The sequence below is a fragment of the Tamandua tetradactyla genome, chromosome 19 (assembly GCF_023851605.1).
Source record: "Tamandua tetradactyla isolate mTamTet1 chromosome 19, mTamTet1.pri, whole genome shotgun sequence".
Taxonomy (NCBI): domain Eukaryota; kingdom Metazoa; phylum Chordata; class Mammalia; order Pilosa; family Myrmecophagidae; genus Tamandua; species Tamandua tetradactyla.
Window position 1 is genome coordinate 4,817,533 of NC_135345.1, and position 16,123 is coordinate 4,833,655.

General features: G+C 58.9%; 1 protein-coding gene across 12 annotated transcripts in view; it reads left to right on the forward strand.

Annotated features, from left to right (window-relative positions):
- Window positions 1–16,123, forward strand: part of ABLIM2 (actin binding LIM protein family member 2) — a 132,714-nt gene that overhangs the window by 79,865 nt on the left and 36,726 nt on the right. For 9 of the 12 annotated variants that reach the window (XM_077136308.1, XM_077136311.1, XM_077136312.1 and 6 more), the window contains 2 exons: window positions 3,240–3,386; window positions 11,083–11,203. In XM_077136308.1, coding sequence (XP_076992423.1) covers window positions 3,240–3,386; window positions 11,083–11,203 — 268 coding nt within the window. Of the gene's footprint in view, window positions 1–3,239; window positions 3,387–11,082; window positions 11,204–12,565; window positions 12,665–16,123 lie in introns of all 12 variants that reach the window. The other 3 variants (XR_013165687.1, XM_077136318.1, XM_077136307.1) reach the window with 1 other exon arrangement.

Here is a 16,123-nt window from a genome sequence, read left to right on the forward strand (position 1 = left end):
GCAGGGGTCAGCATCTCTGGGGCAAAGTCACACCCACTGGGGCAGCCCAGGGGCCAGCAGTGGCGAGTTCCAGTCTGCCTGCCACCAAGGGGACAGGTTCAGAGGGCAGGAGGCCCTGCGCAGGGCAGCTCCGAGAGACAGGGAGCCCTTAGCACCTGCCTGCTGGGACCCATTGTAACTGGGAAATTAAGAATTAAATAATTAGGATGACGGAATCATCACATATATGCCTTTTTCTTACTTTCTAGTATATTGTAGAATAGGCAAAAGGAAATGCCTGAAATTACTGAAACCCACTGCACTGTACCCAGCTGCCTCCATCTCTGATAGTGATTGGATAACTAATAGCCTTTATCTTGCAATTGTGAAAACCTCTAGACTGGCCCTGCTTGTACCCACTTATCCTATTTTTCAACGTTAGAGTCTTGTGATCACAGAGGTACTAATGCTTATTAATGTTTACTGATGGTTATTAATGAAGGAACCTGAGACAGCCCAACTCTCTTGCTAGACAGAGCTGGACCTAACCACAGTGGGCCCATCTGATGTGTGCAGTAGCTCAGACTTCAACCTGCAAGTGACCTACACCGCATCACAATGCTAAAAATCACACCATCACCATATGGAGGCCGGCATCTTCTTACATGCGTTCTGGGACTAAATACGTAATCAGTCTATGCAACATCTCGAGCCATTGTGCTCGTTATCCCAAAACCTGCCCCTCTTGTGAGCCCATAAAACTCTCAGGGTGACTGCAGGTCGGGGAGGCAGATTTTAGGCTGATAGGTCGTCTCCTTGCCTCTTTGCACCTGGTAATAAACTCCTCCCTCTGAAGCTGCGGTGTCACAGGCCGGCTGCCGTGCCCGGGGCTTGGGGCCCCATGTTTGATCCATCTCACTCCCGGGCCTGTGGCATGATGCTTGGTGAGAACTCATGTTCCGCTCGCCCCATTTAGATCATGGGGGCTCCAAGCTCGTCCCGCCAGAACTGGTGTTGAGGAAGACAAACACGAAGAGAGAGAAAAGGAGAGAGAGAGAGAGGGAGACAGGTGGCATCTGTTGGCGCCGCGGACAATGCGGCCTCTGCCTGGGTATGGGTCAGCCAGGAAGGTGGCCCCGCTGCCCCTGCCTGGCCCCCTCCCCGTATTGCTGTGGCCTGGCAGCTCTGGCAGGCCGAGGCTCCAGGAACCCAGAGCAGGGTCCTTGCCCTGGGGAGCACGCAGAGCCAGGAGAGGGGGCAGTGGGGCAGCTGACATGCAACGGGAGCAATACTGAGCAGAGTCCCAGAAGAAGGCAGGCCCCTGCTGCCAGGGAGCCTCAGGGTGTTCCAGATCTGAGCTAATGGAAGGCACCTGTGTGCACCCCATGCTCACCTGACATTGCAAGAAAACCTGGTGTGAACAGGTGTGGGCCAAGTGTTCAGAGGTGGGCAAGGCAAGGAGGGCCTTGGCCCCACCTGGGTCTATCCCTGTCCAGTGCAGGTGCTTTGTTTAGAAAGGCTGTGTGTGTGGAGGGGGGGGGGAGTAGGCGGGCCTGGGTGTGTGTGAAGGTATGCTGGTGTGTGTGAGCATGGGTGCTGGTGTGTAGTGTTAAGTGTGCAGAAGTGTGGGTGAGCATGTGTCGGTGTGCAAGTATCAGTGCACAAGTGTGTATGCTAATGTGTGGGTGTGTAAGCAAGGGCGGGGTAAGTGTTAAGCAAGTGTGCCTGGGTGAATATGTGCATAAGCACATATACTAGTGTGCAGAGTGTGTGAGGGTGTGTATCTGTGCACAAGCACTTTTGCTAGAGTGAGTGTGTAGAACTGTATGGGCTAGTGTTCAGTAGTGTGTGTGGAGCCTGTGTGAATGAGGTGGGGTGGTTATGTGTACTAGTGTGTGTGCACAAGCATGTGTGCTTGTCTGAAGTGTGAGTGAGGTGAGGTGTGTATAAATCGTGTTTGAGTGAAGTGTGTGAGTGTACATGTGTTTGTGCACAGAGGCGTACTAGTGGGTGTGTGACAAGTGTGTGAGGAAGTTGTGGGTGGATGTGCAAGTATCTGCACAAGCATTTATCCTAGTGTGAGTGTATAGAAGCATGTGGGCTAATCTGTGTGTGTGGAGTGTATGTGAATGAGGTGAATGTGTGCTAGTGTGTACAGTGTGCACAGTGTGAGGTTGTGTGTGTAAAGTATGTGTGCAATGTGCAGAGTATGAGCGAGATGGGGTGGGTGTGAGGTGTGCATGCAGTGTGTGGAGCGTGAGCGAGGCAGGGTGGGTGTGAGGTGTGCATGCAGTGTGCGGAGCATGAGTGAGGTGGGGTGGGTGTGAGGTGGGCATGCAGTGTGCGGAGTAGACGAGACAGAGTGGGTGTGAGGTGTGCATGCAGTTGTGGAGCATGAGCGAGATGGGGTGGGTGTGAGGCATGCGTGCAGTGTGTTTGGAGTAGAAGATACAGGGTGGGTGTGAGGCGTGCGTGCAGTGTGTTTGGAGTAGAAGATACAGGGTGGGTGTGAGGCGTGCGTGCAGTGTGTTTGGAGTAGAAGATACAGGGTGGGTGTGAGGCGTGCGTGCAGTGTGCAGAGCGTGAGCAAGGCAGGGTGGGTGTGAGGCGTGCGTGCAGTGTGCGGAGTAGATGAGACAGGGTGGGTGTGAGGCGTGCGTGCAGTGTGTTTGGAGTAGAAGATACAGGGTGGGTGTGAGGCATGCGTGCAGTGTGCAGAGCGTGAGCAAGGCAGGGTTGTCGTGAAGCATGTGTGCAGTGTGTGGAGCATGAGCGAGGCGGAGTGGGTGTGAGGTGTGCATGCAGTGTGTGGGGCGTGAGCAAGGGGGAGTGGGTGTGAGGCGTGCGTGCAGTGAACAGAGCGTGAGCGAGGCAGGGTGGGTGTGAGGTGTGTGTGCAGTGTGCAGAGTGAGTGCCCTTGGTGACAGTGAGTGGGGGCCTGGCCTGCCTCCGCTACCCCTCAACAGGTGCGCGGCCGTGCGTGGCCGTCCCCTCCTCAGCCGCTGGCGGCCCGTTCTCTCTGCGCGCCAGGTGCAGGCTGGGCCGACCCAGCAGGGGAAGCACCGAGGCTCAGAGGAGACCCCCCCGTGGCGGCGATGGGGTTTGGGTCAGGGGTCCCGCAGGACCCTCGTGCCCTGGGCCTCCCTGGCGTGCATGGTGCCCTCCTGGGGCGTGGTCCAGGGTCGGCCCCCTGGCTGGGGGGCACGCTGCCCGGTGCCCGCCAGGCCTGACCGTTGCCTCTGGCCTATCTTTGTTCGCAGGCGAAGCTGGGCGACGAGATCCTCGACTACAGGGACCTGGCCGCCCTTCCCAAGAGCAAGGCCATCTACAACATCGACCGGCCCGACATGATCTCCTACTCGCCCTACGTCAGCCACTCGGCGGGGGACAGGCAGAGCTACGGCGAGGTGGGAGCCCAGCGCGCAGCCCAGGGGGCGCTGTGCTGTCGGGGGTATGCCCATTGCCTGCTCGGCCCAGCCGGCCCCGCATGTCTGCTGAGCCATGGGCCCTGCCCACCCCCCCCACCCCCCCCCCGCTGTCCCTTCAGCCCGCGTGCGGGGCCACCCTGCTGGGTGAGCACGTGCCTCGCGGAGTAGAGGAGGAAGCTGATGTGGGGGGCAGCCATGGGAACGCCACGAGCGCCTCTTCTTCCATTTTGGGTTGTTCTCCTGAGCCTGTGAGTGTGACTGTCCTTCACCTAACACGCGCTCCCGCCCTGTGCACCCCTGTCCCCGGACTTCCTTGGGCCCGTGTGACCGCCTTGTTGAGGCACACGCCATGACCCCAGGTTTCGGTGGCCACCTCCCCTGCTGCCCGCGCTCTTCTCCAACCAGTCTGCGCTCAGGGCTGGTTTGGCTTCAGGTTTCAGTGTGATGCGGGCACCTGGGATAGGAAGGGCTGATGTTACCGGGCCTTTGGCTGAGCGTGCAGCTGTCCACATGTGTGTGGCCTGAGCCCCGGGGAGCTTTAAAATGTGTGTCGTTTGGCCCCACTGGTTTCAACACCCCATTTCAAGGGTCTCGTGGGAGGTGGAGACTGAGACTCCAGGGGAGCCACAACTGATAGACCCAGCGTGGCCCTTCTGACCTCCAGACATCCACTCAGTCCCACCTGCTGACCACACGTGCAGAGCCCTGGGCACACCTGCAGAGCTCAGGGTATACCCACGGAGCTCAGGACAAACCTGTGGCATTTTGAGCACTTCTCCAGAGCCCTGGAAACACCTGTAGAGCTCAGGTCACACCTGTAGTTTTGAACATGTCTGCAGAGCCCTGGGCACACCTGCAGAGCCCTGGTTACTCCTGCAGAGGCCTCAGTACACCTGCGGCACCATGGGCACACCTGTGAGGCTCAGGGTGTACCTACAGAGCTCTGGGCAAACGTGTAGCATTTGGGGCACTTCTGTGGAGCTCTGAGCACTTCTCCAGAGCCCTGGGAATACCTGTGGACCTTAGCGCACACCTGCGGTGTTCTGAGCATATCTACAGAGCCTTGGGCACACCTGTGGGGTTTGGGCACACTAGTGGAGCTCAGGGCACACCTGTGGAGCTCTGGACAGAGGGAGGAGGGTGAGAAGGGCTTCACCTCTCCTTGCTCAGGTGCCAGCAGGCCCCTCCTGACTTGCTTCTCCCCATGGCTGTATGGGGACCTGAGGTGCAGGGAAAGAAGGTCATTGACTCTGAGCAGCCAAGTGTGGGGTAGAGGAGGGCCATTCCAGCCCGCACCCCCGCCGTGTACCAGAGCTGGGCATGGGCTTCACCATCCAGCATCGGACCTGAACCCAAGGACACACATGGGGAAAGGCTCGCCACTGCCGAGTGACTTGGCTGGGCCCCCAGCCGGTGGGCAGCACGGCTGAGTGGGAACCAGGCCTTTCTGCCGTGGAGGGCCACCTGCTGGCTACTTTCTCACCCCACCTCACGCTTGCCCATGGACACTAGGCGCCAAGGCCTGAGAGCTGGTTCAAGTCCCAATTCCACCTCCTCCCCCCCTGCTCTGAGCCTCCTGTGTCTGCAGGACCACGTGGAAACTTCACCACTACGTGGGCTGGTGGCAGTGCCAGGAGTACATGTGATATGCCAAGGGCCCTGCACCACGGGGCTGTGAGTGTGAGCAGCATGGGTGGGGGGCAGCGTTGTTACCATGTGACGTGGGTGCCAACCTGAGCAGAGCAAACGTCCTGTGGCCAGTGGTCACGCAGCCTCTGAGGCTCCTCTAGCATCTCTGAAGCCATAGCCTGCGTGAAGCACAGTGACCTCTGACCGGGCGGTGGGTCCGCTTAGTGGAGGGGCAGCAGGACGGGAGGGCCGTGTATGCGGTTCAGGGGTCACCTTCTCCCTGCTCAGCTGCAGTTTCACACCTGTCCCTGCAGCCCGCCTTGGGCGGGTGGGCAATGACCTGCCCTGGAGGTTGTCCTGGGTCAGGTGTGTCCATCCCAGGCCAGGACAGCCTGTGGCCATGGACATTTTCAGGTCCTCTCGGGTCTCCCTGCAGAGTGGTCACAGCATCAGTGCCATTGTCACTGGCCCATCCCTTCAGCTTTCCCCACTCCACAGTCGACACCATCTTTATACCCTGCCCATAGCCCAGGACGCTGGAAATCACTGTCCCCAGGCATCAGAGGCTGGGAGAGCTGATGAGCGAAGCCCAGGTCCTGCGGCTCAGGAGAGGCACTGGCTGGTCACTGCTATTTCGGTGGCCAGCTTCTCCCATTGCCTGGAAGGTTTGGGTGACCCCTTCCTCCCACTTCACAGGGACCCTGAGGACACGCCCCTCTCAGCCCTGCCATGGTCTGGCTGGGAGCCTGCTGGGTGGTGGTCCCTGTGGGTCTGTCGTGGGCTGGGGTCGGAACTGTGCAGCAGAAACCAGCCTCAGCACTGGACAGCACCGCCTGCTTCTCCAGATCTGTGCCTTCCAGCAGTTCATAAAAAACAGGAATCTAGCAGAGTAAAGGGCTCCAGGCCTGGAAAGGAAGAAGTATTATTTGCAGATGGCATCATCTATGCATAGAAAATCCAAACGGATCCACAAGAAAACTGCCTGAGCTAATGAACAGTTTCAGAAAAGTGACATAGTATAAAATCAATACACAAAAACCAATTGTGGGGCTCCGTGGCAGAATTCTCGCCTGCCATGCCGGAGACCTGGATTCGATTTCCAGTGCCTGCCTATGCAAAAAACAAAACAAAAACTTGTGTTTCTATACAATAGCAATGAACAATCCAAAGAGGGAATTTTAAAAAAAATTCCATTTACAATAGCATCTAAAGCAATAAAATATCTAGGAATAAGTTTAAACAACAATTTGTACTCTGAAAACTAAAAAAAATTGCTGAAAAACATGAAAAGACCTAAATAAATGGCAAGACAACCATGCTCGTGGTTTGGAAAACTGAACATTGTTAAGATATCAATATTACAATTGATATCAATCCCTATGAAAATCCCAGCAGCCTTTTTGCATAACTGAAAAAGTCAATCCTCAAATTCATATGGAACTTCGAAAGGCACCAAATAGCTAAAACAATTTTGGAAAAAGAGAACAAAGTTGGCAGACTCACATATCCCAATCTCAAATTATACTACAAAGCTACAGTAACCAAAACAGTGTGGTACTGGCATAAAGATAGACTTGACTTATAGACCAATGGAACAAAATTGAAAGCCCATAAATAGCTCACACACCCGTGGCCAGTTAATTTTCAACAAGGGTGCTGAGTGCGTGCAGTGGAAAAAGAATACTCTCTTCAACAAATTTCAATGGGAAAACTAGGTATCCACATGCGAAAGAATGGAGTTAGACCCTACCTCATACCATACCTCCAAACTAGCTCAAAGTAGATCAAAGCCCTAAATATAAGACCTAAAACTATAAACCTCTCAGAAGATAACAGCATAGGAATAAATCTTCATGACCTAGGATTTAGTAATGGATTCCTAGATATGACATCTAAGGAAGAAAAGAAACAATAGACAGATTTGACTTCATCAAAATTTAAAACTTGTGCATCAGAGGACATTACCAAGAAAGTGAAAAGAGAACCTACAGCATGGGAGAGAATAGTTGCAAACTTTATATTGGATAAGGGCTTAGTATACAGAATACATAAAGAACACCACAACAGGAAAACAACCAACCCAGTTTGAAAATTGGGCAAAGAACTTGAGTAGACATTTCTCCAAAGAAGATACACAAATGGCCAATAAGCATATGAAAAGATGCTCAACATCATTAGCCATTAGGGAAATTCGACTCAAAACCACAAGTTAACTCTCCACACCAGTAGGGTGGCTATTACTAGGAAATCAGATGGTAAGCTTTGAGGAGGATGTAGAGAAATTGGAAACCTTGTTCATTGCTGGTAGGAATGTTAGATGCTGCAGCCACTGTGGGAAGCAATATGGAGATTCCTGAAAAAATTAACTGTAGAGTAACCATTCACCAGGCAATTCCAATTCTTAGTACATACCCCCCAAAAAATGAAAACAGGATTTCAAACAGATATCTACCCACCAGTGTTCATGGCAGCATCATTCACAATTGCCAAAATGTGGAAGTAACACAAGTGTCCATCGACAGGAGAATGGATGAACGAAATATGGCACTTACACACGATGGAATGTTATTCGGCCATAAGAAGGAATGGAGTTCTGAGACCTGCTGCAGCATGGAAGAACTTTGAAAGTGTTATGTGAAGGAAATCAGCAAGGCACAGGAGAACAAATAGTGCATGATGTTATATAAGATGTCTGGGAATAGCAAATCACAGGGACCGAAAGGAAACAAGAGGTTACCAGGAGATGGGACGAAGAGGACAGGGGACTGGGTGTTTGGTGGATATGACTGTGTGTAAATCAATCAATTTTTTAAAAAAGAACACAGAGTTAGAAGCACAAGGAACTAGCTTCTCATCTCTGAGCCACAGTTTCCCCTCTGTGAAAGGAGAAGTGTGGGCAGGATAATCCCAGAGACCCTTCCTTCCAGCCTGGCATCCTCCCCAGACATGTGTCCCCTCCACTGTAAGGGCAGGGAAGTAAGTAAAAACAAACTTTCCCTGAATGCCGGGCCCCCCTTCCTTGTGCAGGCTTAGAACCCGCCTGGGGCTGAGATCGCACCTTAGAGAAACTCCTGCTGCTTCCTGCCTGCTCTGATCATTACCGGCCCCAATGGGGGCCTTGGCCCTGGAAGTCCTGAGGGCCCCAGTTGCCCTCACTTTCTGCCGAGCCCCCTTTTCTCTCTTTTCTGGGGGAAAAACCAAGGGTCACGGGCTCACAGGCCGGCGCTGCCCATGCCCTGAGTGATGGGTCTTCCTTTCAGAGAGACGCACCCCCGGTGGCAGGCGCTGGGGGCAGGGCCGGGCCAGGGCGGAGGTGCGGCACTAAGGGGCCGGTCCGTGTGTTGTGTCCACAGCCGCTCAGTCACTCCCACCAAGGCCTCCTGAGGTGACCGGCCAGCCCCCTTCCCTGCCACCCTGTGGCCAGGATGCCCGCTGGCCTTGTCCATCTTGAGGATCATGCTGTGTGCTGCAGGGCTGCCAGTGCGGGCGCCTGTGGTCCCCGGGTCTCGCCAAGCCCCTTGTGCTGGCTCAGGGTTTTCTTCAGAGGAAAGCACAGGAGCCTGCTTTGCTGGGGCCCCTGCAGCCTCTCCCAGCGGGATATCTGGGAAGCATTCAGGACCTCATGGGTAAACGTTCCAGAACGTTTTTCTGTCACATAGTGTTTGCTGATAGCAGTCAGTTTTGTCTCTCGTTCGTAATCTATCCCTGGCCTGGATAGCCGCCGGTCAGGGGTCCGTCTGCAGGTGGAAAGGTGGCCTCAGTAGAGGGATGCCCTGCAGGCAGGAATAAAGGGCAGTGACCCTCTCCATGCCCCGTGCCGCTGAGCACCTGTTCACTCGTGTCATCCCCACAACTTCCCCGGGAAACACGTACTGCAGTTCTCCCCATCTTCCCAGAGGAGAAACCGAGGCCAGGGAAGCCCAAAGGATTTCCCGGGGTCAAAGTTCTGGAAGGAGGTGGAGAGATGTGAGCCCGACGTGGGCTCAGAAGCCGTGCTCACTCACCGCTCTGCTGCCTGTCTGTCCACCCGAGCCGCAGGACCCGAGCCGACCCCGGGCCCCGCTGCCCGCCTGGACCTGAACCCAGGCGTCCCCCCCCCCGCCCCACAACACCTGATTCCTGCAGCACCTGGTTCCTGCAGCACGATGGGCTGCCAGGTGCAGGCACCAGATCCATTTTACAGACATGGTTGAGCCTCTGCCTGAGCGCGTGCTCCTAGTGAGGGCCTTTCCCCGTCTGCACAGCTGAGCTTGACGCTGGGTGCACACGTGCTCGCTCGGTCAGGCAAGGCCGGCTGCAGTATCAGCCTTCAGGTCCCGGGGCTCGCCGTGGCCTCACCTGTCCTCACCTGGGCCTGCCTGCTTCCTGCCTGCTCCCCATCCTCCCAGCCTCCATCCTTGCCCTGGGCCCCAGGCGCCCCACCAGGATGGACTCTAGAACGCTTCCCCCTTCTGCACCTAGGGCCTCCCTTTACATCCTGAAGCCTTGGAGAACCAGAATCTTCTGCAGAGCCCCCTTCCGGCTTCTCCCTAGGTCCCCCCACCCCCCACCGCAGACACAGTGGAGGTGGGCCAGGGCACCATTTTACCTCAATAGGGCCATTGTGTTTGGCAGGACTTGCCCTGCCCGCAGAGCCAGTGGCATTTTGGCACTCAGCCCTTTGTCCAGGGTGGTGGCACTCAAACGGTTGGGGTCTGGTTGCGCCAGCATCCAAACCCTCGTGCTGGCTAGGGAACCCGCAGTGCCCAGGGGAGGAGACAGGACCCCTGGGCAGGGGAAGCCATAGGCACAGGTGCCCCAGAGACGGGCTCCAGGAGGGCTGACCGTCCCCCTGGGGTGGGACTGACCAGAAGAGCTCAGGGGTCCGGGCAGGTGTGAAGTTGGCATCTGCATGCAGCCTGGCATGAGCGATGCGTGGCAGTGGGTGCTCAGGCCCACGGTGGGGGGGGGGTGTGACAGCGTGTGGGCCTTTGGCTGCAGAAGGAGCCCCAGCAGCGTAGGTGAGCTTGGGATCGGCCGTCAGTGCCACGAGGCCAGGCCAGGGTGTTCTCTCCATTGCTTGTGGCCAACGCTGGCCCCAAGGGCCAAGCAGCAGCGTCCAGCCCAGCGGTCACGGCTCAGGGCTGTGCAGGGCTCTTCTCCCTGCCACGGTGCTGTGCCATCCTGTGCTGCCCCTGCCTGCTGTGACGAGTCCACACAGCTCCCGTGGCTGCTGTATGGAGCCTGCTTGGTTGTGCTTGGGGGTCTCTCTCAATCCGGCTTCTGGTCCCAGAGGGGCCTCCCTACCACAAACGTGCCTCTGGGGCCCTTAGAGTCCCCGGTTCCCACACAAGGAGCCCCGTCGGATCTGGGGGAGAATACAGAATCAGACTGTTCCAAGGAGCTCTGGGTGCTGGGAGTTTGGGCAGGAGGGGGGCCGAGGGAGGTGGGGGGAAATAATGCTCCTACCAGCTCTGGGGTAACCCTGGCCTGGGGGGAGTCCTGCCTCTAGGGACCACACTCCAGCTGGGGGTACAGGCCTCCCCAGCTGGCCCTTCAGAGGAGCCCTGGCAGGTCAGGGAGTACTGATCTTGGGGCTGCCCTAACTCAGCCACTAGACTCAATGCCAAGTCAGGACAGGAGGGGCAGGGGGGCTGGGGGACTGAGGGGGCAGGAGGGGGGGTGGGGCTGGGGGGTGGAGGAGGCAGGAGTGGGGGTGGGGCTGGGGGATTGAGGGGGCAGGAGGGGCAGAGGGGCTGGGGGGTGGAGGAGGCAGGAGGGGGGGTGGGGCTGGGGGATTGAGGGGGCAGGAGGGGCAGAGGGGCTGGGGGAGTGGAGGAGGCAGGAGGGGGGGTGGGGCTGGGGGGTGGAGGAGGCAGGAGGGGGCGTGGGGCTGGGGGAGTGGAGGGGGCAGGAGGGGGGTGGGGCTGGGGGGTGAAGGGGCAGGAGGGGTGGGCGGGGCTGGGGCGGAGGGTGCAGGAGGGGTGGGCGGGGCTGGGGCGGAGGGGGCAGGAGGGGCAGGGTGGACAGGAGGGGTGGGCCGTTCACAAGCCTGTCCTCCCTGCAGGGCGATCAGGACGACCGGTCCTACAAGCAGTGCCGGACCTCCAGCCCGAGCTCCGCGGGGTCGGTCAGCCTCGGCCGCTACACCCCAACCTCGCGGTCGCCACAGCACTACAGCCGTCCAGGTACCTGCCCGCGGGGTCCCCTGTACCCCACTGAAGTTTATTTCCCTGGCAGTTTCTGTGAAGAAGCAGTCCGTTGTCTTCTGCAATTGGGAAAATGATTTAAGGGGAGTGGAGTTGCCAGGGAGACTCAGAACCAGCCCCTTTAGCCACATGAGGGACAGGACCTTCTCGGAGCTGGGTGGAGGAAGCTCATCAGAGAGGCGGCCGGCTAACCCGCGGATTCAAGGGGTGCGTTCGGGCAGCGCTGAGCGCTCAGAATCAAGTGGTTGTTTCAGGGGCAGGAGATGCCCAGCTATGAGATAGCATCAGCAGTGGGAGACCAGAGGTCAGTTCCAAGCTTGTGTGGGCCTTTGCAAAGACTTAAGCTGTGAAGTCTCAATTGATGGCCAAAATATGGAGTCAGAGTGTCCAGTAAGGCTCACTGGTTCCAGGGTTGGTGATGACCGTCCATGGGGAAAAGGGGCGAGAGGCCACTGCCAAACAGCAGCAGAAAAAGAGCCCCGTGGAGGGTCCTTCCTACCCCATCTCATCCCATCTGCCCCCCGGCACCCGGCTGTGCATTGCCCTCCCTGAGCTTTAACCCCTGGTCCGCTCCGTGAACAAAGCGACGGGGCGCCCATGTGCAGCTGCCTTTTTGAGGGGTTTTTCCAAGCTACTTCCTCCTTGGCCTCCTCTTGCATGCTTCCCTTTCACATCCAAAGAATGCACCTCTCATCTGTGCAGCCTTTGGGGGGAAATTGGAACTCGTGAATTTGCAAAGTGATGTTCATACTCCATGCAGCACACCTGGGCATCTTGCTCCATAAAACTGGGAGCGTGGATGAACGAGCGTGTGAGTGCGTGAGGAAGTGGGGTGGGGAGCAGGAGAGGCGACCTCCAGGCGCTTTGCTGAGCCCCTCTATTCCCCTCTGGGGACTGGGGACATCCCCTCTGCCTGAGGGGTCAGAGGCAAACCCCAGAGAGCCCAGGCTTGAATCTGGGCAGGGCAAGGCCAGAGGGCTTGTCTGGTGACACTTCTGCTCCCTTTTCTCTGCATAGCTGCTCTCACACCTGGGTCCTCGATCCCAAGAAGACCCCAAAAAAGGCAGCAGGCATGGCTTGGGGAGAGCCGTCCTCCCCCTGGCACCGCAGCCAGAGCCCCTGCAGGCAGCCCCAGGGCAGCCGCCTCTCGTTCCCCATGCCTGGAGGCTCAGCAGAGCCATCCAGAGCCTACCCCGTGACCCCTTGCAGGGGCCTCAAAAAGGTGTGTGCCCCCCCAGAGAGGAAGCAAAAATGTTCCTAGCGGCGTGGGGACTAGGAATATTTTGTGGTGTGTGGCCAGCGGCTCGGGGTTAACTGTGACTTGCTCTCTGTCGCCCGCAGCTGGTACTGTGAGTGTTGGTACCAGTAGCTGCCTCTCCTTGTCCCAACACCCAAGCCCTACCTCCGTGTTCAGACATCATTACATCCCCTACTTCCGAGGTAAGGCGCGCAGGGCGTCCCTGGGCGGCTTGGTGTCCTGTCCCGTGTGCACGCGTCCCTGGAGCCCACCCGCGCTGTGCCCCCCCGCTGTGTGTGTCTTGTGCGTCTGGCCTTGTTTGTGTCGGTGTCTAAATGTTCTCCGGAAAACCTAGGCGCTTGAGGGGCAGAGGGAACTGGCAGGATGGGCCGCAGCCTCCGGCCTTGTTCTTGGCGCTTCTTCCCTCACCAGCCCATTTCTTCCCCCTCCGCTCGGGGAGGCGTAGGTACCCTCCGCCGTGGTTTTTGGGAGCAGAAGCCCAGGCTCAGAGGGGGCCCCAGAGCTTGTGGTGGCAGGGACAGGGTGCACCCCCGAGTCTGCCTGGCCCCCCACAGCGCGCACGTGCCTGGGAGCTGGCCCCGGGAAGGCAGGCAGAGACGCTTGGAGGGACCCAAGAGAAGGTCCTGGTGACTTCCCGAGAGGCGCCGTCCCCTCCAGCTCTGGAGCGGGAATGTCCCGGGAAGCAGCTCTGTCCGAGAGGCCTGGCAGACCCCGCTGGTCACGCGACGGCTTGGTGGTCGCCGGGACTCGTTCTAACTGGGACGCTCCTCCTGCCGTGAGCGAGCCCCGTCCTCCTGCTGAAGGCAGACCCCGTCTTCTGCACCCCTCCCTCGCCTCCTCCCGGGCCTGTCCTTCATTCAAGCCGATTTTCTTGAGAAGTGAATCCCCAAACGGCGCCTTGTCTGAGCTCCAGTGCTGCTGCCAGGCCTCGGCAGGGTCCTGCTCAGCCAGAAGTGGACTGCGGCTGCACCCCTGCCCCAAGTGGAGCAAGTCAGCCATGTGATGGAGAAATGGTCCTGCAGAGCCACCGCTTCTCCTTCGCTCAGACTTCAGAAAGCCCCAGACTCGTGGCTTTTCGTCCGTCCTGGCGTGGCCCTGATTTGGCGTCCCTGGCAGAGGCGTGGCCCATGGGCAAGGTCCAGCAGGTGGCCATTGGCTCTTGGCTGCACCCCGGGGCAGCCCCTGGGAGCCGGGCTGGTCTGGGCTGCAGGGAGACCCCCCATGGCAGGGCTGGTCTGGGCCTGGGCCTGGGGACAGAGCACAGGCTGGAGACCCTTCCCTGTGCCCTCAGGTCTTACCACCCGAGGGTGAGGAAGGGCCAGGAGGAGACGCAGCCACAGACAGGGTCTGTGGGCAGCAGCTCCCTTCTGCAGAACCCCTGCTCCAGGCTGGGTGGCCAGTGGAAGCCGCCCACCGCCTTGGCCATGTGGAGAGAGGGCCGGGAAGGGGGTGGAGGGCAGGCACCCCAGCTCCCTCTGCGTGGAAGCGGCCACAGCATTCTACCGTCCGTGTCATGGGGAGGGGAGAGTGAGAGACCCCACCCCCACCTCTGCCCACCAAAACATAATTCAGGAGCCGTTGATGCCATGGTCCATCAGAGGGGGCACCTCTGGGGCCAAGAAGTAGCATCCCCTGAGCTCTTCTTCTGGGGGCTTCCATGGGGTGGTGGGTAAGCACCAGCCAGGGGGCCAATTCTACCCCCTTTCCCATCCTGGCTGCTGGTTATCGTCTGGCCCCAAGCCACCTGGGCCCTCCTTCTGATGCCACATCCACCCCTGAGGCCGCACATGTGTCTCCTGACCGTCATTGGATATTGTCCAGCTTGGGCGCTCCAGCGCCTCCCGGCCTCTAGGCAGCAGCTTGCCAGGTGCGAGGGCTGCTGACCCCTCTCTGCCGGACACTGGGCCCAGCCATCCATCCACTCTCTCCAGGAAAGCTTCCCCTGGCCTCTCTCTGGGGCCGTGTGGCACATGCGTGGCAGCCCCTGTAGGTGGGCATTTCCCTGAGGGACTCGGTGGGTGGGCATCTCCCCACCAGCAGGCAGGCCCTGACTGGCAGCCCCTCACCCTCTCCTCTGCTCCCCACGTAGCACTGGCTCCAAACACTGTGCTGTCCATGTCTGCGCCCAGGACAGTGGCCGCTGGGGGTCACTGCCCTCCGGGGTGAGTGTCAGTCCCTGGCCTCCTGCTGGGATGTGTAAGGCTTACACTGACCTCTCACTTGGGACAGGAGCAGCCAGCAGGGTGGGAGAGGCTGTGGGGAGGCCACGCTTTCCTGGGGAGGCCCCGCTGCAGACGTCTCTTGCTGGGCAGCACCCAGCCATGCACGTGGCTGTCCTTCCTGCCACACGTGACACGAGGGTGAGGGGCCTTAGGCCCCAGGCCGCTTCCCTGTCACTGATGCACCCTGCTCGTCTCTCCAACCATCGGCCTCTAGCGTGGGTCCCGAGTCCTGGGCCTCTGACTGGACCTTGCAGCCAGCACACTGGGGTCACCCTGGCAGCCTCGTGCAAAGCCGTGAGCTGGCCTTGCCACCCATGGGGGGCTTCAGCAGGTCCCCACCAACCAACCCCCAAGGGCCAAAGCTGGAGCGTTTCAACAAAGAGGAGAAGAGGCAGCGTCGAACTGAAATCCGAGGTGTGAGACAGGCACTCCAGAGTGGTGCGCGGAAGCGAGCCGGTGAGCGCTCAGGTGGGGAGAAGGGGCAGCTCTCCTGCACAGAGTCCCAGGTGCATCTGCAGATGTCCCCTCACGGAGAGGGGAGCCTGAGTTCCCTCTGACCCTCAGGGGTCGGGCTGCACAGACGCTTGTCCCTTCTGGACAAGGGGAGAAACCAGTACCTTTCCAGCAGGCAGGCCTGGCCGAGCCCAGCCGGCCAGTGCAGTCACCGTCCCGCTGCAAGGAGAAGGTAGACGCCCCCCGGGGCCTCCCCCAGAGCACCAATGCCCTAACCGTGAGACACACCAGAGCAGCCCCTTCCGGGGGCCACCCATGAAATCCCCACCAGCGCCTCAGAACTGCCGAGGTGGAGAGAAGCAGGAGAGCCCCAGCGGAGCCCCCAGAGGCCGAGGGCACAGGCCAGCGGGGTCCCAGGTGGGTCAGGGACAGGAAACGGCATCAGGGAAGAGTGCGTGGATGTGAACGGTGATGCAGGGACGCTGGCCTGCGCATTCCGACAAAGGCACTGCCAAGGAGAAGCCGGCGTGCGGAACACCGGAGCCCCGTCCTACCTAATGCGGTTCTAAAATAACGTGTTTATTTGAATGTCTTTGAAAGAAGCCTGCTCAGAAGGCCCGGCTCCCCCTCCTGCGGGAGCCATGATGGCGGTGCCTGCCTGCGGCTGGTCTGGGTGTCCTGCAAGATGCTGCGGGCAAAGCAACGCACTGCTGGCCGAGCCTTTATGAAGATGGCATGGTGGGAGTCTAGAGGCGGGAGAGGCCTGGGGCCCCAGGAAACCTTTGGGGAGGGGGAGCCCTTGGCCCAGGGAGGGTGGAAAGGGGGTTCCAGAGCAGGAGGTGGGGGGGAGGAGGCAAGGGTGCGAGCGGATGCATCTCGGGTCGCCGGCTGCATGGCAGTTTAGAGGCTCTTGGACAGCAGGCATGGGCAGGCTGGGGAGGACGGGGGCCCACTGAGACCGTGTCC